This window comes from Microcaecilia unicolor, chromosome 6 (assembly GCF_901765095.1).
Source record: "Microcaecilia unicolor chromosome 6, aMicUni1.1, whole genome shotgun sequence".
Taxonomy (NCBI): Eukaryota; Metazoa; Chordata; class Amphibia; order Gymnophiona; family Siphonopidae; genus Microcaecilia; species Microcaecilia unicolor.
In genome coordinates, this window is record NC_044036.1 from 205,719,763 (window position 1) to 205,742,826 (window position 23,064).

The following is a 23,064-nucleotide window of genomic DNA, read 5'->3' on the forward strand; positions in this document are numbered from 1 at the left end:
CGTTCGATTATGCCCCTTTATGTTCCCCAGTATAGTTAGTTCTGAATATTCTATTATGAAACTCTTTTTCTGTGGCCGATATTTATGAAGCATTTGTGCATGCTGTCTTGTTTTATTTTATTATTCTAACATTCATTGTCATGGTTTGTTCTTTGTATCCATGGGTTCTTTCTGCACAGACATCCTAGGGTCATGCACAAGAGAATATCAATCCAAAATCAAGTCAATTAGTTGAAACTCCTCAATGAGCTTCCATAGAGAACATAGTGTTCCAGTGACCTTCAGCTCTCAACTAGATCCATCTTCTTGACACCAAGATTGATTTTTCTAATTTTTCTATGATAGGAATAAGAGTGTGTCCCTTGCATTTTTGCCTCAGAGTACACAGATGCATCAACCATGAATGATGCATTATCATCATTATCAGAACCAGCATTTCAAGCATCTGTGAAGATACAATGAGGAGCATTTGCTTGGGAGCACCAGTTGCAAGTATGTGCCCCGTTATAACAAAATTATGTAAAAGTGTACTATGTGTATGACAACAACTAAGCCAATTTATCTTGCCATATCTCTAGGCACTGTTGAAAACTTAGCTTTTGACATAATATGGATTTCCAGATGAACCAACAAGTTTAAATGTATTACTGTATTAGCAACAAAGCATTGGAAACTGTAATATGCAAATGTTTTGCTGAGGAGATGCTCTGAGTGTAACGTTAATTTTGCTTTAATCTTTCATAAAACAAATATTGGAGTTAATGTCATGTCCTGCTTTTGTCATAATTGTTTCCGGAGAATACAGTAGCTAGGAATATTAAAGAGGCTATTGGCAATTTTGAAACTTGAATTCATGTCTGCAATTCGTGGATTCAGGGTAATATTTTCAATAACTCAGAAACAACCACATTCAAAATCCATCCAGTATATGGATTAGGAATTCAACAAAAACCATCCCTTTTAATTGCATAAATGTTTGAATTGTTTAATGAGTGCCTATATTGCTTTAAAAACTTTCTTCTATTTACTGGAACCGAGTAGTATCTCTCCTTAGCAATATCTACTTTTTGTCTACATATTGAAATTATTAATTTTTTTGCTTATTGATATACTGCCTTTCTGTGGTACATTCATTGCATTCAGATAATTTCTCTGTTCCTAGTGGGCTCACACTCTAACCCCCCTCCCCTTTTACAAATCTGCACTAGTAGATGACACTTCAAAGTGAATGGGCTGTGTCGGCATTAGCGCACTGCAGCCACTAGCTCGGCTTAGTAAACAGGGGGGTAAGTTTTTGTACCTGGGGCAATGGAAGTTAAAGTAGTTGCCCAGGGTCACAAGGATCTGCAGATGGAATTGAAGCCAGTTCTCTGAGTTCTTAGCCCATTTGGCTAGTCCTCCATACATTTACAGGTCACTGAACTATAGTAGTCGATTTTATAACTGAATATCCTTTCCCTCTTATCACTCTGTTGATTTAAATCCCTTGTGCCATGTTATATTATATAATGATAATGGGGGGGGGGGGGAGGAGGGTAAATATGAGACTGGTCTATATTGGCATGACAAATCAGAATCATCTGTAATATTCTAAAAATACCAAGCACACATAGCTTGCTTTCAGATCAGCACAGAAAGCTCCTACCATGATGGCATACAGGCTTATTTTCGAAAGAGGACGCCCGAAAGGTGGGATAATGTGGGGTACAAATCTTTTGACACAAATCGGAAGACGGGCGTCCTTCTCACAGGGTCGCCCAAATCGGCATAATCGAAAGCCAATTTTAGGCATCCCCAACTGCTTTCCGTCAAAAGGATGACCAAAGTTCACGGGGGCGTGTTGGAGGCATAGTGAAGGCGGGACTTAGGCGTGCCTAGCACATGGGCATCCTCGACCCATAATGGGAAAAAAAGGGCTTCCCTGATGAGCACTTAGATGACTTTACCTGGTCCTGTTTTTCTTATGACCAAGCCACAAAAAGGTGCCCGAACTGACCAGATGATCACCGGAGACAATGGGAGATCACCTCCCCTTACTCCCCCTCCCACCCTCAAAACATATCTTAAAAATATATCACAGCAGTATGCAGTATGCAGGTCCCAGGAGCAGTTTTAGTGGGTGCAGTGCACTTCAGGCAGGCAGACCCAGGCCCATCCCCCCTCCACCTGTTACACTTGTGGTGGTAAATGTGAGCCCTCCAAAACCCACCAGAAACCCACTGTACCCACACCTAGGTGCCCCCCTTCACCCGTAAGGGCTATGGTAGTGGTGTACAGTGGTGGGTACATAAGTACATAAGCATCGCTATGCTGGGACAGACCAAGGGTCCATCGAGCCCAGCACCCTGTCTCCGACAGCGGTCAAAAGAACAAACAATTTGTCCTGCCCATCCCAGAAATAGCGGATTTTTCCCACATCCATTTAATAACATTCTATGGCCTTTTCCTCCAGGAAGCCGTCCAACCCTTTTAAAATTCTGCTAAGTCAACCGCCCTTACCACTTTTTCCGGCAACGAATTCCAGAATCTATCTACGCGTTGAGTGAAGAAAAATTTCCTCCGATTCGTTCTAAATTTACTACACTGCAGCTTCATCGCATGCCCCCTTGTCCTAGTATTTTTGGAAAACATAAACAGACACTCCACATCGACCCTTTCCGTTCCACTCATTATCTTATAGTAGTGGGTTTTGGGAGCTCAGCACCCAAGGTAAGGGAGCTATGTTCCTGGTAGCAATTTCTGAAGTCCACTGCAGTGCTCCCTAGGGTGCCCGGTTGGAGTCCTGGCATGTCAGGGGGACCAGTGCACTATGACTGCTGGCTCCTCCCATGACCAAATGGCTTGCATTTGGTCATTTCAGAGATGGGCGTCCTTAGTTTCCATTATCACCGAAAATCAGAAACAACCAAGTCTAGGGATGACCATCTCTAAGGACAGCCTAAATGTCAAGACTTGGGCGTCCCCGACTGTATTATCGAAACGAAAGATGGACGTCCATCTTGTTTTGATAATATGGGTTTCCCCGCCCCTCCACAGGGACATTTTGTGAGGACGTCCTCAGCAAAACTTGGGCGTCCCTTTCGATTATGCCCCTCATAACGTACTTTGTTGGAATGGGGTGGGGTGTGGGGTTTTCTAACCCTCTGCAGATGAAAAGGCCTTTTCTTGGACTAATATAAAAATTATAAAATTATACAATAAGGAAATAATACAGACCTAGGCAAGAATGTTATACCAATGTTAAATTCTCTACTATTTGTTCATGGATGATATTAAGTTGTGCATTGCTGTTGGCAGGACCAGACGTTGGCAACTGCGAAGCTGAATTTGTGTTTGGAGGGTATGGTGAAATTTTGGGAGTGTAAATATGTTTTAATCTTATTTTTATTGGCAAAATGCAAATCAAATAACATTGTGTGTCAACAGTGAAAGATTGCAACAAAAATATCTTAGGTATATGTACAGTCTTTGGCGTCCTTTTACTAAAAGGGCTTCCTGATAGCCTTAGAATGTCAATACCATAAAGCTCCTGATAAATCAGTGCACTTTATTATACGTTTTTAAAGTTTTCAACTTAAATCTTCAAGGCGGTGCATCTTTCTTCCCTCCCTCTTCTACTAGATCAGGGGTGGGAAACCTCTATACACAGAGGGCTGCTTGAATATCAGTACTGTCTCTAATGGCCTGCAGCATTACATATGAGCCCTTTTATTAAGCTGCGCTATTATTAGGGTGTGGGTTTCCCATGCGCTGAGGCCACTTTTAGTGCAGCTATAAAATGGTCACATTTTCCTTTAATGGCCATGCACAAATTTCTCAATTAGTGCATGGCCATTAGCGTGGGAGCCCTTACTGACACCTATTTAGTAGGCGGTGAGGCCTCCCATGCTAACCACCCTTTAATCGGTAAGTGCGTGGTGATACAGCTGTGCTAGCTGATTAGCACTGGGCATTCCGACTCTCCACCCACAAACATTCCCCGAGCACAAAAAATATTTTCAATTTTGTAGCGCCTGGGAAATGCACACCGATTCTCATACTACCACGGGATGCCTCAGTGTGGTCCCCGGTAGGCATTTTTAACCTGTGATACACACATTATTGCTTACTGCAGCTTAGTAAAAAGACCCCATAATGTCAAAACTGGAAATGCGGTGAGCTCTGTAGACCTTCTCTGATAAATAAAAAAAAACAAGTAAAAATATAACTAAAAACAATGGAAACAAACTACTAGACTAGCTGTTCTGAAAATATTTATGAAATACAGCATTTAAAATCACCAAAACTTAGGTTAATGATGTTTTCTTTGTATACTTTCCATGGTCTTATAGGCCACATAAAATTAAATGATGGGCCACATTCGGCCTGCGGGCTACCCATCCTTGCACTAGATGCTTCACCTTTTTGATACCTTGTCTTTCCCAAATCCTAAAAGTGCTGTTGGTCATTCCCAGTGGGAAATCCATGTTACCTTTTAAAGGGAGATACAGCACAGACAGTGGAGATGACCATGGAAACCAGAATGCAGCGAATGGTATCTTCAAAAAAGAAGTTCTTTTATTGGCATCAGCTCACATGAATATGATAAAAGAGTACAAGACCACTTGAGGGGCTTCTACAAAAATCATATGGTGGACTCAACACGGGCCGTGTTTAGGCTACATTGCCTGCATCAGGAGTTCTAACAACAATCTAAAAAAATACACACAATAATAAAAACACTGAAATCAAATATCATATGTATGAGCCACACATGAAGAGATAAAAACTCAATGTATGTAAAACAAACGTATATGATAAGAGAGAATATGTAGGTGACTTATTTCTGTTGTTGTATTATATAAGTAGTGGGCACTAGTTTATTTGTTTCATGGTAATAGCCAATTAAGCTTTTAATATGTCACAGTTTCCTTTTCGTCTTGTATCTGCTGTCCTTTACCCAAATCTCATTACAGGAACTATCATCCGAATATGCACGATTGGTTGGGCCAACTCCACAGATGGGGTATCTTGCTATCATGAGATACCCCTACCTTTTCCTGAAGGACAAGACCTCATTATCCTGAATTTCTGTTCTTTACAGGAAAGGCCACTGTTCTATTCATTAAACATTTTTTTATTTTTTGTTACATTTGAACCCCACGCTTTCCCACTCATGGCAGGCTCAATGCGGCTTACATGGGACAATGGAGGGTTAAGTGACTTGCCCAGAGTCACAAGGAGCTGCCTGTGCCTGAAGTGGGAATTGAACTCAGTTCCTCAGTTCCAAAGTCCACCACCCTAACCACTAAGCCACTGCTCCACTCATCACTCCTCCAAACATCACTCAAGTACAGTGGGAACCATCAATGTCCACCTCTCTAAAAAGAACACAAGAATTGAAACCTCCCCCAGAGCAATACTTTCTAGGTCCTCTTGCCTTGATTCTGTATAATATTTCCTGTCAGGATAAAAGTACCTGGGAGATTACTTAAACATGGGTTCAGAGTAATCAACAGCACATCAATGAGTCTTCTTTCTTTTTTGGCTCCTCCTATACTGTACCTCTCCAACATCAATCCATTTCAGGAAGGACACTCTTTCCAGATTAAATATGATGTACCACATGATGTTTTATATGATGTAGAATACCATTTTCTCACTTGGCATCTATTTCCTAAATTGTTTCTAGTTACTCACAAATATCCAAATTGCTCTCAGTTTGTTGCTAAGCACATACATATGCTCAATACTTGGTTTGAAATGCAGTCAGTTAAACCTCAAGCTAAGCAATCCCGGCACAAGCGTGAATTATGGGATACAATTTTAGGTGACACTGGAACTGCATTGGGGGCTCTTAATACAATTGATATAGAAGTGCTCCATAATAAGATGGGATCCACATCTCAACATGCTTCTGATGGTTTTACTTTACAACATATTATTAATGAGGCATCCTCTAAACTATCCAATGTAATTGTAGATACTTTTGCTCTTATATCACCCATTATAGAACAGAAAATTAACCTTAGCACATAAAGAATAATGGTTGGGAAAGAATATTTCATGGGCTATGGTCTGTGATCAAGTATAGATCTAGTGTATTACCATAGGAAATTCTGATCACTGCTAAATTAGGCCACTGGCCACCATCTCTTGTTCAGATGGCTAGCATCAAGTTGCCTGAATTTGCTATAGCTCACCTTAATTGGTAGATAGTTAGTGTTCCAAACTGTTCATCACAAGGATGCTCTATCATGGTCAGGACAACACACTGTTATTTACCCTAACATTGGTAATATGCTAATTTATCCTTTGACTCATCTCACTTGGTTGCAGCTGCTGGATGATAACTGGACTTTGTTCAAGCCTATGGATACCAATTTGTGTGAACAGACACCCTTTCATTTCCAGTGTGAACCTCTCCAGTTTAATGAGGCTGACAGCTCCTGCTGGAACAATTCCTCCTCCTGCTCCCTGACTGCCAAACTCATACTCACCAACTACCTCACACTTTTTCTACTACCTCAGAGCGGGACACTTTTGTTTTCATCCCCAAAATATTTCCTTTTGATTGCTCCCAGAGTACATGACATCTGCCTTCCTAAGAACACTGTGCTATACAGTTCAAACTATTTACTAGACAATACCTGGTGCATTCATACACCTCTGGTCTCCATCACTATTAATGGGACAACATATTCTACACCTTTGGTTACCAATGACTCTATTGACATCCCAGACTTTATCCCATATACTGTGCATCCATTACCTCTGGGCTTGGGAGAAGAGACTTTACATAAACTGCTGAACTTTACAGGACTCCATGCCTATATTGATCACCTTAAGACAACCTCCAAAGAAGTGACAGATTCTACAAACTGTTGAAAATTTGCTACAAGATGCTCATGTCTCTGTATGGGACAAGAGGTTTGGACTCATAATGGGACTTGCTTATCTCCTAGCTATAGAGATAATGCTGTGCAGGACAGGGGACCTGCTGGAACGAGCAGGAGCAGTACTACTGGAGCTATGTGAGGAGTAAAAATATGAAAAGCTGGCTACTGCTGTGTACAAAGCAGTGGTGGATGTGAATACTGTATCAGGTACCCAGGTTTGCTTCCACCATTTCCCCTGCAAACAGGGAAAAAAAAAGTAGGCGAGAGCATTACCTTATGCTGTACAAGACCCAACTTCCGAAAGTTAGTCTAACTGAGGCCTCAGGGCCTATTCAGAATGTCAGCTAAAGGACTCTGAGAGAGAATACAAGCTGTTCTTTCTCCACCCCCCTGATCCTAGTCTGATCCTTGGGAATGTCAGTGTAAGTAGAGCATAGTTTGCATGTTTAAACGCCTGTACTTCTAAGCAATAAAACAGAAGAGAACCAGTGCTAAGGATAACAATAAAATTGAAGCCTCAAGCCGGAAACTTGAGGCGACCGAGATATCCGGTTTGGCCTGCAGGCTCCAGTCACTGTAGCTCCGCCCTCGCGTCAAAACGCGATGATGTTGAGGGCGGGGCGGCCCTTGCGTCAAAACGCGATGACGTTGAGGGCGGGGCGGCCCTCGCAACCACGTCACTGAGGGACGAAGAGGAGAGGTGTGCAACTCGGAACGGAGGCACGGAGGGGGTGTCTGCAACTCGGGAGGGAGGGAGGACGGGGGGGGGGGGGGGGGATTACCCTGCTAGCGCCCGTTTCATTTTTGCCAGAAACGGGCATTTCTTACTAGTAAAAAATAAACCTCTGTATCCATAAACTATGCCTTCACAGGAATTCACACCTCCTTGGTAAAACAAACCAAATTATATCACAGACCAGTGTTTGGAAAAAGAATTCAGATATTTAAACCCAAAGAGGGACAAAGAGACAGACACCCCCCCCCCCCTTCAGACACATCCATATACCCCCTCCTACCTGCAGCCATTCCACCCACATCCCCCTCCTCAACCTGAAGGACAGACTCATTCACTGACAGATACACACACAGAATCAGAGACACAGGCAGACTCTGACACACAGAAACAGCTGCAATACCTTTCTGCCTTAAGTGCTATAAGCCTATTTCTAGATAAAATACCTTTCCAAGCCACATTTGTGTGCTACAAAACCCAATGCCCCTAAGAAGTGGACCCAGGACCAGAGAAAGGAACCCGGAACCAGACCAAAGCCAAAGCTGACATCTGACCTGTGAGGCCATAATGATATAAAGATATCAAATGAAATCTTTATTTTTATTAAATTTTTATTTACTGCTTTACAAACAATTAAGCCCATTTAAAGTGATTTACATAAAATTTAAAAGCGGCTTACATAAAATAAACACTAAATTAAACATATAACAGTAAAGCTATGCTTAACACAAGTGAAATAACTTGGTATGTCCGCTATAGCTACTATATTCTTTTTGAGACTCTTAGCAGGCCACTTTGGAGTGGAGGAGTAGCATAGTTGTTAGTACAGCGGGCATTGATCCTGGTGAACTTGGTTTGATTCCCACTGCAGCTCCTTTGCCCTAGGTACCAAATAAGTACCTGTATATAATATGTAAACCATTTTGATTGTAACCACAGACAGGCAGTATCATCTTATCCCATCATAATTAGATTGTATTAATTTGACCTGCACTATGGTGACCATTACTTTTCATCTACTGTTTGTGGTTTTAATTTTTTGAAAACATTTATTGAAATTGGGTTTTAAAGTTATTTTATATGAGGTTTATTTATGTTTATGTGCATTGTTTAGAAACCCCTGAAACGTGACCTCGTTGGCAGTGGCGTTCCTAGGGGCGCTGACACCCGGGGCGGATCGTCGATGCGCCCCCCCCCGGAACAGCGCGACCCCCCCTGGCGAAAGAACCCCCCCTGGGTGCACGCCGCTGGGGGGGGGGGGGTGCCGCGCGCCTGTCGGCTCTTTGTTTCCATGCTCCCTCTGCCCCGGAACAAACTGTTCCGGGGCAGAGGGAGCATGAAAACGAAGAGCCGACAGGCGCGTGGCACCCCCCCAGCGGCATGCACTCGGGGCGGACCGCCCCCACTGCCCCCCCCCCCCTTGGTACGCCACTGCTCGTTGGGTTTCCTTTGATGATTTGCTCCAATAAAGTTTCCTGTGGTTGCTATACTGCTTTTCTATCTTTTGTTGTGTGCACTGCCATTGCTATTGTTTCACCTTCGTAGAATTTTGCCTCTTCTTGTTTCCAAAAATATGTGCAGTTCTGAGATATTTTAGAGAAGGCTCTGAGAAGGCAGAACCTTTTCTAAAATACTATCGGGACTGAGCATGTCCTGACCTCGATGTCTTATTTCTGATCTCTACATTCTATGTACAATGAAGTTCCACACATTTTTTGACACAAGTTTTGTTGCATATCTGACATTATAATCTGCATGAAAATGCATTCTTGAAATTGTGAGTTCTTCTTTCCAATCTGATGAAGTGCTATAAGGCTCATTTTCAAAGCACTTAGACTTACTAAGTTCTACAGGTTCCTATCCAGCTTATTTTCGAAGGAGAAGGGCGCCCATCTTTCGACACAATCGGGAGATGGCCGCCCTTCTCGCAAGGCCGCCCAAATCGGCATAATGGAAAGCCGATTTTTTGACACCCTCGACGGCTTTCCGTCGCGGGGACGACCAAAGTTCATGGGGGCATGTCGGCAGGGTATCGAAGGCGGGTCTAGGGCGTGATTAGGAGATGGGCGTCCTTGGCCGATAATGGAAAAAAGAAGGGCGGCCCTGACGAGCACTTGGCCAACTTTACTTGGTCCATTTTTTTTCATGACCAAGCTGTGAAAAGATGCCCGAACTGAGCAGATAACCACCGGAGGGAATTGGGGATGACCTCCCCTTACTCCCCCAGTGGTCACTAACCCTCTCCCACCATAAAAAACAGGTTAAAAATACTTTTTTGCCAGCCTCTATGCCAGCCTCAAATGCCATACTCAGGTCCATCGCGGCACTATACAGGTCCCCGGAGCAGTTGTAGTGGGCAAAGCAGAGAGTAGGAAAAGTAGGCTTTTCCAAGAAACCGGAGAAGCAGTTGTAGTGGGTGCAGTGTACTTCAGGCAGGCGGACCTGGGGGGGGGGGGGGAGTTGGTGGGCTCAGCACCCAAGGTAAGGAAGTTATGCACCTGGGAGCAATTTCTGAAGTCCACTGCAGTGCCCGGTTGGTGTCCTGGCATGTGAGGGGGACCAGTGCACTATAAATGCTGGCTCCTCCCACAACCAAATGGCTTGGATTTGGCCGTTTTTGAGATGGGCGTCCTTAGTTTCCATTATCGGCGAAAACCAAGGTTGGCCATCTCTAAGGGTGGCCATCTCTAAGGTCGACCCAAATGTTGAGATTTGGCCGTCCCCGACCGTATTATCGAAACAAAAGATGGCCGCCCATCTTGTTTCGATAATATGGTCGGGGACGCCCCTTTATGGGGCCGTCCTTAGAGATGGGCGCCCCCGGTCGATTATGCTCCTCCATGAAATGTTGTAAGTCTAAGTGCTTTAGAACCCACAAATGAATTGATTTTACCCTTTGAAAGGCTACATTTAAGTTGATGATCCTTTCTTGACTGTTATATACAGGAACGTATTTCTGTATTACTTGGAAATTATAACAAATAAAAAAAAATCTACTATTTAGATCTGAAAATAGCCAACAGAAACAATCTATGCGTACAAAGAAAAAAGTGATGAAATCAGAGCTGTGTTTCATCCCTTGTGTCTTGTCCTGTTGTATTGGAAATACTGTTTTTCCGACTGGAGGCAGAATTTGGAACATATGCCAATGGATCAGGTCGAATCAGGTACCTGTAAATAATTTTAGAATAAGTTGCACACGATGACTAGGACACAATAAGAATACCACCAGTATTTCAACATAAAAATTAACCATCTAATACTTTATTTTTAAAAAGTTACCATCTCAGCACTAGAGTGACATCTGAAACACTACAGTTTAAGAAATATTTACATTACCTAAAGTTTTAAATGTTTTTCCTGGAGGAGGTAAGGGATAAGGGGACATGGTAGAAACTTTCAAATGTTTTATAAGCTTCAATAAAACGTGTTCTGTCCCCATTACATGAGGCAGATTGTGCTGTCTGTGAATGACAGATTATATGTTTGTATATTTACAGAGTTATATACATATATGAATCAGACCCCTGTGATTAGCCCTTATGAACACCTGTATTTCTCAATGCCTTTTGGAGCTTTGCAATTGCTGCATCTCTCAGGGCATGCTGGGAGGAGCAGAATTTCCCCTCTCTCCAATTACTCTCTGTGAGAGAATTGAGAGAGATGGAAGCTTTGCCTGGGTCATATATACAGCATGTTGAGAGACATGAATCTCTATGTTGAGGCAGTAAACTGCTACATGCTTTTTCTTCTCAGGGTACAAAATCATAGTGATTTTTTACCTGTAAGACTGCTGTCCCTGTTGGCTTCAGTGTCCAAATTACCAAGCACTGCCAGTTTTTCCTCTCAGGCAGAGGAGCTGATCAGAGATACTGACTCACTCTGTATGTACAGAATCCCTAATCCATCTCACTATAACTGTGAGTGAATGATTTGTTTATCTGTCATCAACTGTACTAAATAACGAATGGGATTAGGAATTTGAGATTATTTTGAGTAACTAGCAGCCTCGGGTTTAACTCTTTGGATATACAGGGCAAAATGAATGCCTTGTAGATGCCAAAATAATATGGAAAAGTGAAATACATTACAAAACACAACTTTCAAAGAATAAGGGACCCTGCATGTAAAAACCTTCTTATTTGAGCTTGCATTTCTGAGCCTTAGTTGGGCTTATACATTTTTCCATGTTTATATATGTTTTTTTATTATCTGCCAAGTACACTGTGGATGAGTGGAATATAAATGTCTTAAATAAATAACAAAAAAATGATGTGAAGCTTCAAGGAGGAAAGTGCAGAAGAGAGAATGCTTCTTGGCTGGGAGGGTAAATAATGACTTAAATAGCCTATTAGTAGGGGCAGAGGCAACCAAAACCAAGCTGGAGCTTAGAAATACTCAGCACAGGCACAGAACACAATAATAAATGGCAGGTGAGGGGAAACATGAAAAAAAAATGGTGGTAGGAGCTGATTGAGAAGTCAGATGTAAAAGACAAATGATATTAAAGAAAAGCAGATACAAACATGAACTTTGGTGAGAAACAGAAAAATGGTGGCTCAGGTTTATGACTGTTGCAATCAACTTACACAACGTCATTAAGCTCCAGCCTTGTGTCTGGAGAAGGATTGATGAGGATATACGAAAGCGTGTTTTGCTGGTCATTCATTTCATCTAAAGGACAAAAGCAAAACAGACTGCGAGTAAGGTTATTTATAGCAACTGTATCAAGAATGATTGTCTCTAAACATAGGAGCCTTTTACGAACCTTTGTTAAGTGCTAATACACATCTAAAATAACAAAAATGTTCTAAAAAGGGACAAGCTAAAGCATTCCACATTAGTTTTACCATCTGTGTGTGCTAAGCATATGGTAATTATTTTTTAACATTTTTTCGGAAGGGATATGTCAGGAGCAGAGAATGGGCATGGATGTGCTAACTGATCATTGTGTCTATAACATGGGAGCCCTTAGCACCTCCTAAATAGGAAGCAGAAAGTGCTTCAACATTATTTTTTTTAGCATTAGCACACATCCAGAAATAAAACAAATAAGCAAATGCCATTTTTGCTGGCTGTCCTAGAAATAGTCGTAGGGCATAGGAAAGGCCCACATAAGGACACACTAAGGACTATATTCTATATATCACGCCTACAAAAATCGGCACAAAAAATACGCCTAAGTGTAGTCTATAAAGTACGTCTAAATTTAGGCGTACTTTATAGAATATGCCTACATTTCCATGTGGTTTATAAAATATGCTGAGTGCCCATCCCATGACTAAATTTACAGCATTTACGTCAAGTAAAACTTGGTGTAAATGCTGATGCCTAAATTAGGTGTGGACTGGGTGTATTCTATAACAATGCACATAGATTTTAGAAATGTCCATGACCTACCCACTCCATGCCCATGGCCATAGCCCCTTTTCAGCTATGCGACTTAGAATTTACATGCATCACATTACAGAATACTTAGACAGTTGTGCGAATAAATTCTAATTAATGTCAATTAGGTCAATAATTGCTTAATTGTCAATTATCAGCACTGATTGACTTGTTGACTAATTAGGTTGAGCATGCAAATCCAGAATATGACCGGATTTGCATGTGCAAATTAAGCCGTGCTATATAGAATCTTAGCTTAGTTTAGTAAAAGAGTTCTTCCTTAATTTATGAGCCCTTTTATTAAAACTTAGTGTACGCTAATAGACATTAGTGTGCACTACGTGCCACATGGCCCATAGGTATAAAATAGGATGCACATCATATAGTGTATGCTAGTGTTCGTTAGCTCACACTAAGCTTTAGTAAAACAGCCCCTATGTTAATCTCATAAACCTTTCACAAGGAAGCATCAAACCTTTTTCAAAGTGACCTTCTGCATACATTTAGCACCTTTTTCAAGGAGGAAAATCAGTCTCCTTTAACATAATTAACACTGATATTTTCTTTTCCCCAAATTGACTGGTAAATGCCATAGGAAAATAAATAAACAAGCAAAAAGCACCAGAACTTCCCCGCATAGATGAAGCAACTCCAGCATTTTTGTTCTGTATCCATTTACAGAAAAATAATGAAATGTGAAAAATGGATCAGCAGCTACTGAACTAAACAAAGATATTACAAACAGGTATTTCTAGCACAACTGGATTTACTATCAAATTACACTCTCCATCATTGTTTGTTCTGAAAGATAATTTATCACATTGTAAAAAACCAATCTGAAAAACAAATACTTGTTACACTAACTTGTCAAAGTTCCAGTATTCCAATCGTTCTCTATTCACATAAAATTATATTAAAATTGCACTGTCACAATGCAATAAATTATATATATATATATATATTCAGATAATGATACTATTACTTATTTTAGAAGCACCATTTGTACTTTAGACATGCATAAACCAGTATTTAGGCATTTAGGGGCCCATTATACTAAACAGCATGCGCTAAATGCTAAGAAGCCTGCAGGAATAAACCCCCAAATTCTATATATAGTGCCTTAAGTTGTGTGCGCTAATTTAACAATCCAATCAGCACCAATAATTGGTACTTAAGAACCAATTAGCAGCACTAATTGGCTTTATTTGAATTTACACACACAACTTTCTAGGCATATGCTATAACGCGTGTAAATTCTAATGCATGCAATTAAAAAGAGGGCATGGCCAAGGGTGTGGAATGGGCAACTTGTGGGTGTTTCCAAATACTATGCGCACTATTACAGAATACACCCAATCTGCAACTAACTTAGGCACAGTTATTTAGGCCTGGTTTTTGGTAGCCTAAATGGGTGTGCCTAAATTTAGTCACAAGAACAGCGCGTGAGCATACTCTATAAACTATGTGTAACTTTAGGCGTAGTTTATACAATCATGCTAACCGCGTGGTTTTTCGGTGCCAATTTTTAAGGTGCCATATATAGAATTCCCCCCAAAATGGGCTTATTAGAATTTAGCATGCGCTAATTCCATTAGTGCTTGCTAAGCTTTATTAAAAGGGCCCCTTTATTGCTACCATTAAGATATAATATGCTACCGCTAACTCATGCTATTGTACCACATGTCCCATACTAAGTAATGAGACCTATTTACTAATAACCAGGGTTAACAAAAAAATAATATGTCTTAACAGTAGTCCACATTGATAACTTTGCCTCTAAATCTAAATTTTACAAAGCTGGGAAAAATGTGCATTTTTCAAGGCGGCATAGTCTAGGCATGTTTTGGGTAGACTTAAAAATAAATGTGTATTGCCAGTTGTAGAAGGCGAATGTACATCTATGTCCATATATACCGACTTTGGGAAATTATTAATAATGAAATACACCACAAGTTATTTTTCATCTCCTACACTGGTGTAATATTTTCAATGATGCCTTGTTATATGCTCCATGGGCTGGTAAAAGGAGTGTGGCTATGGGGGTGGCTACTGTACGGGTGCAGCCACAGTGACCCTGCCCCAAAGATTGCCCTGTATGAGTACCGGTATGTTTTTTCCTACAAAAAAGCACTAGTTATACCTAAGATTTTCATAGTGATAACTAATGCATAAGTCATATTATCTATAGTGAAGTTCCTAATAGCCATAGGGTGATACGGAATAGTCAGGATTAGGAACTTGGCTTTGTCTTTGTTTAGTTTTAATTTGAAATAGCAGCCTAGGATGATATGATAGACAAAATTAAAAGGGAACTGAAAACCAGGATATTGGAGTATAAGATTTGTATCAGGTGTGCTATCAGACAAACCCCTCGTGGAACACTGCATAACTAAATGTCATTCCTGTAAACAAAGCAGGTTTTGTGTGGCTTAGGTACTAGACTATCTAGAAGGGGTGTAAATATTGAAAAAATATTATTGATGACAGAATAAAGATTAATTTTTTGAATTTAATACACTTGAGCCATGGTGTTTAAACCAAGAATTGGATTTGCGAGTGTTTTCTCATAAATACATACATTGTAATACTGATACTGTCACTAACCTTGGCTCATCAGCTTTCTCCCCTCCAGACTGCTATAATACCACAGCTGTTGGGCATGGAGGGCATCTAGTAGACCAACCACTGAAGACTTGAAGGAAAAACTCACCTGAGGTCAATTATACCATTTTGTTTTCCCCATAGCAATAAGGTAGCAATTGCTGGAACTCAGTGGTGCATCCATTCAATGTGTGTGTATTGTGTACACACCTCCTGTCAGTTCCTCCCTTCTCCATCCCACTGCCTCTCTCCCTTCCCTCCCCCCCCCCCCCCCCCCCCCCCCAGTGATTTAAAATTACCTCCAGTCTTCGCCCAGGTAGCACCATCAGCAAAAGCATTTATAGTCTGCCTGAGGCCTGCACCAGGACTTTGTCTCTAAACCATCTATCCCCTTCTGATGCAACTTCTTGTTTTCTGAAGGGTGGGACAGTTTAGAGAGAAAGCCCCAGCCAGTGCAGGCTGCAGACAGCCTATGAGTGCCACTGCCTGGTGAAGACTGGAGGTGATTTTAAGGTATGGTGAGCCAGGGGAGGGACTGGGAGGGAATTGCAAGAGCCTTGTGGGGCCAGGCCAAGAAGGGAAGGGTAAGATGTGGCGGGAGGGAGAGAGGAAGGGAAATACAGGGTGAGAAAGATTCCAGGCAATACCTCTGCTGAAGCACATTCAAACAGTCATTCTGCCACCATTTTGCTCTGCCCCCTGCTTATGTCCCTCAGGGATTTTAAATAAACCTTAGTTACTGCTAATATTGGTTTGTTTTTTCTGGGTGTTTGTCCACCTGGCTGTTTGTTTCTTATGCACCTAAGAAGGGCAAAGCTGCCACCATAGGTGTGGGTGGAAATAAGGGCCCTTTCCAGGGTGAGAAGGAATTGTATATAGCTGCTCCCATATCTATGTAAGGGTATCAAGGTTTTCTTTTCCACATGATGCTTTCTGAAATCTCTGCTTCCTCTATATGTGAATGCAATATACAATGCTGCACCTATTTTATAAGAGGCTGTATGTTTGGCAGAGCACCTTGCAAGACAATATGGCAGTTCTCCCCATCTTGATGTGTGGAGTCCCCTCTCCACATATAATCTAAAATCTGCCTGCTAGGCTGTATAAGAATTGAAAAGATTGGAACTAGCCTAAACCCCTCTCCTCTAATCTTACAAAGTTTGGGGTCAATATTCAAAAGGGTTTAACCAGACAGGAGAAACTGAGCAAGCTGGCACCTAATATTCAACTGCATTTAACTAGTTAGTTCTGATTGATGAATAAGTCTGCTAATCGGCCATTCCCTAACCAGATAGGTTAAGGGTGTGCTGTGGGCAGAGACGGAGTTAGGGTGGAGCAGCAACTTAGCCAGTTAACTGTGATTTTCAGTCCGCTGACTAGCTAAGTACCTGTATAAAGTTAGGACAGGAAAACAGCTTTCCAAACATCTGTCCAAACTTTATGGACATCGGTCTGAATATAGGCTGGTGCATGGTTAACTTGCGGATTGGTGGATGTACTCGGATATTCAATGCTGTGAGCCACTCATGCTCCAGTATTGAATGTCTGGGCTTAGTTTAGCCTGCGGTTGGAAGTGGCTTACCAGCCTCTTCCCACCACGGGCTGAATATCGACCTCTTTCAAGATTATAGGATCAAAGTCTTAAAAGACTTATCTTCCATCTCCATAAACAATTAGAGTTAGATTTGTGAGTAGTAAGACCATCCCATTCTAGTAAGTTTTGAGCAAGTCAGATATGACTAACAGAAATAAACCAGGCCACAAAAGGGTCATCTTATCTTATATAGCGTGGAGGGGCATAATCGAACGGGGTCATCCATCTCTAAGGGCGCTCATCTCTAAGGACGGTGCCACGAAGGGGCGGGGAAACCCATATTATCGAAACAAGATGGGCGTCCATCTTTCGTTTCGATAATACGGTTGGGGACGCCCAAATCTGAACATTTGGGTCGACCTTAGAGATGGCCGCCCTTGGTTTTCGCCGATAATGGAATCCAAAGACGTCCATCTCAAAAACGGCCAAATCCAAGCCATATGGTCGTGGGAGGAGCCAGCATTTGTAGTGAACTGGTCCCTCTCACATGCCAGGACACAAACCGGGCACCCTAGGGGGCACTACAGTGGACTTCACAAATTGCTCCCAGGTGCATAGCTCCCTTAGCTTGGGTGCTGAGCCCCCCAAACCCCCCCAGGTCTGCCTGCCTGAAGTACACTGCACCCACTACAACTGCTCCAGGGACCTGTATACTGCTGCGATGGACCTTAGTATGGCATTTGAGGCTGGCATAGAGGCTGGCAAAAAAGTATTTTTAACCTGTTTTTTATGGTGGGAGGGGGTTAGTGACCACTGGGGGAATAAGGATAGGTCATCCCCTATTCCCTCCGGTGGTCATCTGCTCAGTTCGGGCATCTTTTCACAGCTTGGTCATGAAAAAAAAATGGACCAAGTAAAGTCGGCCAAGTGCTTGTCAGGGACGCCCTTCTTTTTTCCATTATCGGCCGAGGACGCCCATCTCCTAATCACGCCCCAGTCCCGCCTTCGCTACCCTGCCAACACGCCCCCGTGAACTTTGGTCATCCCCACGATGGAAAGCCATCGAGGGTGTCAAAAAATCGGCTTTCAATTATGCTGATTTGGGCTGCCTTGCGAGAAGGGCGCCCATCTCCCAATTTGTGTCGAAAGATGGGCGCCCTTCTCTTTCGAAAATAAGCATTATAGTAACATAGTAGATGATGGCAAATAAAGGCCTTTACAGTCCATCAGTCTGCCCTGCAAGACAAACTCATTACATATGGTATGATGTGATGCATAATATGTATACCTGATCTTGATTTATTCTTGCCATTTTTAGGGCATAGACCGTAGAAATCTACCCGGCACTGACTTTGCTCTAAAATTTCTGAAGTTGTTGTCAAAGCTCCTGAAAAGCTCCACTCCAGCCCATCCAAACCTATTCAGCCTTAATCAGGGCAGAGATTGTAGAAGCCTGCTCAGCACTGGCTTTCCTACCTAATCTCTGTTAAGCTTCTTTGGATCCATTCCTTCTAAACAGGATTCCTTTGTGTTTGTCCCATACATGTTTGAATTCCGTTACCGTTTGCATCTCTACCACTTCCCGTGGGAGGGCATTCCAGGTATCTACTGCCCTCTTGGTGAAAAAATACTTCCTGACATTATTCCTGAGTCAGCCCCCTTTCAACCTCTAGATGTACCACCTTCCCTTCTCTGGAAAATGTTTGCTTGCAAATTAATGCATTTCAAATATTTGAACGTCTGTATCATATCACCCCTGTTTCTCCTTTCCTCCAGGGTATACATGTTTAGGCCAGCAAGTCTCTCCATGTAGGTCTTGCTACATAAACCCTATACCATTTTCGTTGCTTTTCTCTGAACCGCTTCAAGTCTTTTTACATACCTAGCAAGATAAGGCTTCCAAAACTGAACACAATACAATACTCCAAGTGGGGCCTTACCAAAGACTTGTATAGGGGCATAAACACCTCCTTTCTTAAACTGGTTATACCCCACTCTATGCAGACTAGCATCCTTCTAGCCACAGCCACTGCCTTGTCACACTGTTTTGTCACCTTGAGATCCTCGGACACCATCACTCCAAGGTACATCTCTGAGCCAAGCTTACCAATCTCTTCCCTTCTATCTGGTACATCTCTTTTGTATTTCTGCACCCCAAGTGCATCACTCTGCACTTCTTCGTGTTACATTTTAACTACTAATCTGAAGATACTTTATTAACAAACTTTTTCATAAAAATATTTTCCAAAATGTTTTTTATTTAAATATAATATACTGTATAGTGCTCAGAGTGATTAAGTGCCTCACATCAAAGGTACAATTATCCATTCAATGCACTTAATAAATAGCCATCTTTGCACCAGGTGCCCTTGCCTCCATCCTCTTATCAAGAGGTGCAAAATTATATTTAAATTAAAAAATTCAGATTGAAAAAGCTGTTAAACTGATCAGCCTTAATGTTGAAACCATGAATATTAAAGACTTGTGAACAATCATCAAAAATATTAAATGTCAACTTGATAACATAAAATGTTCACTCTTGTGTAATGTTCAAGTCTAATGATATCCTGGAAGGTATGTTAAAGCTTTACAACAAATTTCCCAGATAGCAATGCAACAAAAAATCCAAAATCAATTATCTTGAGGCGATGCAGCCGATGCAGAACTTGAAGTTGTACAAGTGCTCTTCATTATCTTTGATGAGAGGAATGTGAATGAAAGTGACAATCAATCTTCAACTCCCGTTACTGTTCCTGACACAGAGCTATGTTTCGCCAACAGTAGAATCATCAGGAGAACAGAACTGTAAATCAAACATGAATTACTACCTCACTCCTGCTTATACCTAACTTAAAATCTTACTATAGAATACATACTAACCTTTAAATCAAAATATCCATATAAACTATTTTTTGGCTCCCCACGGCAAGGCTATCCTAACCCGCTCTCCTCACCATCATGCTACGACGCTGACACTTGTTCGATGAAGAATACTCCATTTACCAGCTCCCCCTACTAGCTCAGAAGCTGAATGGATCATCAACCTATCAATCACATTAACTGATCCAATCAATCTCCCTATTCAACCCCTTAGGGACTACTGTGGTCCAAATAAAAATAAAGCACTGTTCTCTCTGAATTAAAGCAGTGGTATCATCCCCTCCCCATTGTAAATTGACTTGAGTCAAAACAACAAACCTTAAATCACTATGTAGATGCCCAAACAAGTCCCAATGTTCAATCAAGGGTGCCTCTTTTTTATGAATTCTTAAATTACTCAAATGCTCTGTTATTCTTTGTTTGACCTTACATTTAGTCTGACCTATATACCTCTTTTGGCATGGACACTGAATCACATATACAGCTTGAATTGAATCACAATCTGTGTGGAATGTTACCTGAAATTCATGACCTGTATGTGGATTAATAACACTGTTTAATTACAGCGTACTTACAATATACACATTTGCGACAACTAGTATGCCCCCTCCCCCCCCATATCTCACTCCGTGGAACATTCTTCCTGAATATAGATAGCATCTCCTCTGTATTATGAGCCCTGGTATATGCAAACTAAGGGGTATTGGCAAATTGAGGATGTAACCTTAAAATGGGCCAGTGATGAGAAAAGGGTAAAATACACTTCAAAATTGGTCCTTCTGCGTTATGGAACTGATCGTTCCTCACTAACCAACACCTCTGGGCATTAGTGGCTGCTTATATGCTGCCCAAATGACCTTTCTGGGATACCCTTTCTGTCTAAACCTGCCAAACATCTGATGTTCTTGATCCCTGAAAGCTTCCTGTGTGCTACATAACCATTTGATCCTCAAAAATTGTTCCACCAGAAAACCATTCTTGAATTTTCTAGGATGCTGACTTTTATAATGAAGAATGCTATTCCTATCAGTGGGTTTTCTAAAGACCGAAGTGTGAAAACAACTTGACCTATATTGTATATGAATATCCAAAAAATGATGTCTTGTCCACCGAGAAGAAAATGTTATATTGGAGTCACACAGGAAAAGGAGGAGAACTGTATATCAGATCAGAGCAGGTGGGGGAAGAGGGGTTGGTGGTTGGGAGGCGAGGATAGTGGAGGGCAGACTTATAAGGTCTGTGCCAGAGCCGGTGATGGGAGGCGGGACTGGTGGTTGGGAGGCGGGAAATACCGCTGGGCAGACTTGTACGGTCTGTGCCCTGAAAAAGGCAGGTACAAATCAAGGTAAGGTATACACATATGAGTATATCTTGTTGGGCAGACTGGATGGACCTACTATGTTACTATGTTAGATAATCACACACAAAAATAATTATTCTGGACTCATTTGCTCAGGGATATGACAATATCAAAGTGTCATCAGCAATTTTTTTTTTTGTTGTTGTTGTTGTTACATTTGTACCCCGCATGTTTTCCCAATGCGGCAGGCAATGGAGGGTTAAGAGACTTGCCCAGAGTCACAAGGAGCTGCCTGTGCCGGGAATCAAATTTAATTACCTCACTAGTTACTCCCATCTCTAGGTCATTTATAAATATGTTAAAAAGCGGCGGTCCCAGCACAGAGCCCTGGGGAACCCCACTAACTACCCTTCTCCATTGAGAATACTGACCATTTAACCCTACTCTCTGTTTTCTATCTTTTAACCAGTTTTTTAATCCACAATAGAACACTACCTCCTATTCCATGACTCTCCAATTTCCTCTGGAGTCTTTCATGAGGTACTTTGTCAAACGCCTTCTGAAAATCCAGATACACAATATCAGCCGGCTCACCTTTATCCACGTGTTTGTTCACCCCTTCAAAGAAATGTAATAGATTGATGAGGCAAGATTTCCCATCACTAAATCCATGTTGAATTTGTCTCATTAATCCATGCTTTTGAATATGCTCTGTAATTTTGTTCTTAATAATAGTCTCTACCATTTTGCCCGGCACCGACGTCAGACTCACCGGTCTATAATTTCCCGGATCTCCTCTGGAACCTTTTTAAAAAATCGGCGTTACATTGGCCACCCTCCAATCTTCCAGTACCACACTCAATTTTAAGGATAAATTACATATTTCTAACAATAGCTCGGCAAGCTCATTTTTTCAGTTCTATCAGTACTCTGGGATGAATACCATCCGGTCCAGGAGATTTGCTACTCTTCAGTTTGTAGAACTGCCCCATTACATCCTCCAGGTTTACAGAGAATTCATTAAGTTTCTCTGACTCGTCAGCTTCGAATACCATTTCCGGCACCAGTATCACTCCCAAATCTTCCTTGATGAAGACCGAAGCAAAGAATTCATTTAATCTCTCCGCTACGGCTTTGTCTTCCCTGATCGCCCCTTTTACTCCTCGGTCATCTAGCGGTCCAGCCAATTCTTTTGCTGGCTTCCTGCTTTTAATATACCTAAAAAAAAATTTTACTATGTGTTTTTGCCTCCAACGCAATCTTTTTTTTGAAGTCCCTCTTTGCCTTCCTTATCAGCGCTTTGCATTTGATTTGACATTCCTTATACCGTTTCTTATTATTTTCAGTCGGTTCATTCTTCCATTTTCTGAAGGATTTTCTTTTAGCTCTAATAGCTTCCTTCACCTCACTTTTTAACCACGCTGGCTGTCGTTTGGTCTTCCGTCCTCCTTTTTTAATACGAGGAATATTTTCTATTGTTTTTGTTTTTGAAAAGAAGGTGGCAGCAGCAGCGACTCCCATAGGCTGCCCTGCACCTGAGCCCGGCCCCTTCTCTCTACTGCTGGTGGCCCTCCTCTGAGGAAACAGGAAATTACATCAGGTAGGTGGGCTACCCACAGTAAAGAGAAGGAGCCAGGACCAGCTGCAGGGCAGCCTATCAAAGTCGCTGCCGCCGCCTTCTTTTCTAAAGCAAGAACAGAATAGAAAAGGTAATTTCAGAAAAGGGGGTGGGGAAGGAAGGGCAGGGTGC

At 41.8% G+C, this 23,064-nt stretch overlaps 1 protein-coding gene and 1 long non-coding RNA gene across 4 annotated transcripts in view; one reads left to right on the plus strand and one right to left on the minus strand.

The window, feature by feature from the left end:
- Positions 1-23,046, plus strand: LOC115472204. The gene is made up of 3 exons (XR_003942480.1): positions 1-21; positions 21,187-21,191; positions 22,978-23,046. It is a non-coding gene; the product is annotated as an uncharacterized LOC115472204 (long non-coding RNA).
- The window catches only part of KCNT2 (potassium sodium-activated channel subfamily T member 2), a 1,050,204-nt gene continuing 1,037,577 nt past the window's right edge, over positions 10,438-23,064 (minus strand). For all 3 annotated transcript variants that reach the window (XM_030206382.1, XM_030206381.1, XM_030206379.1), the window contains 2 exons: positions 12,201-12,285; positions 10,438-10,782 (listed from right to left, as the gene is read on the minus strand). In XM_030206382.1, the coding sequence (XP_030062242.1) occupies positions 10,671-10,782; positions 12,201-12,285 (197 nt within the window). In that variant the 3' untranslated portion in view covers positions 10,438-10,670. The remainder of the gene's footprint in view (positions 10,783-12,200; positions 12,286-23,064) is intronic.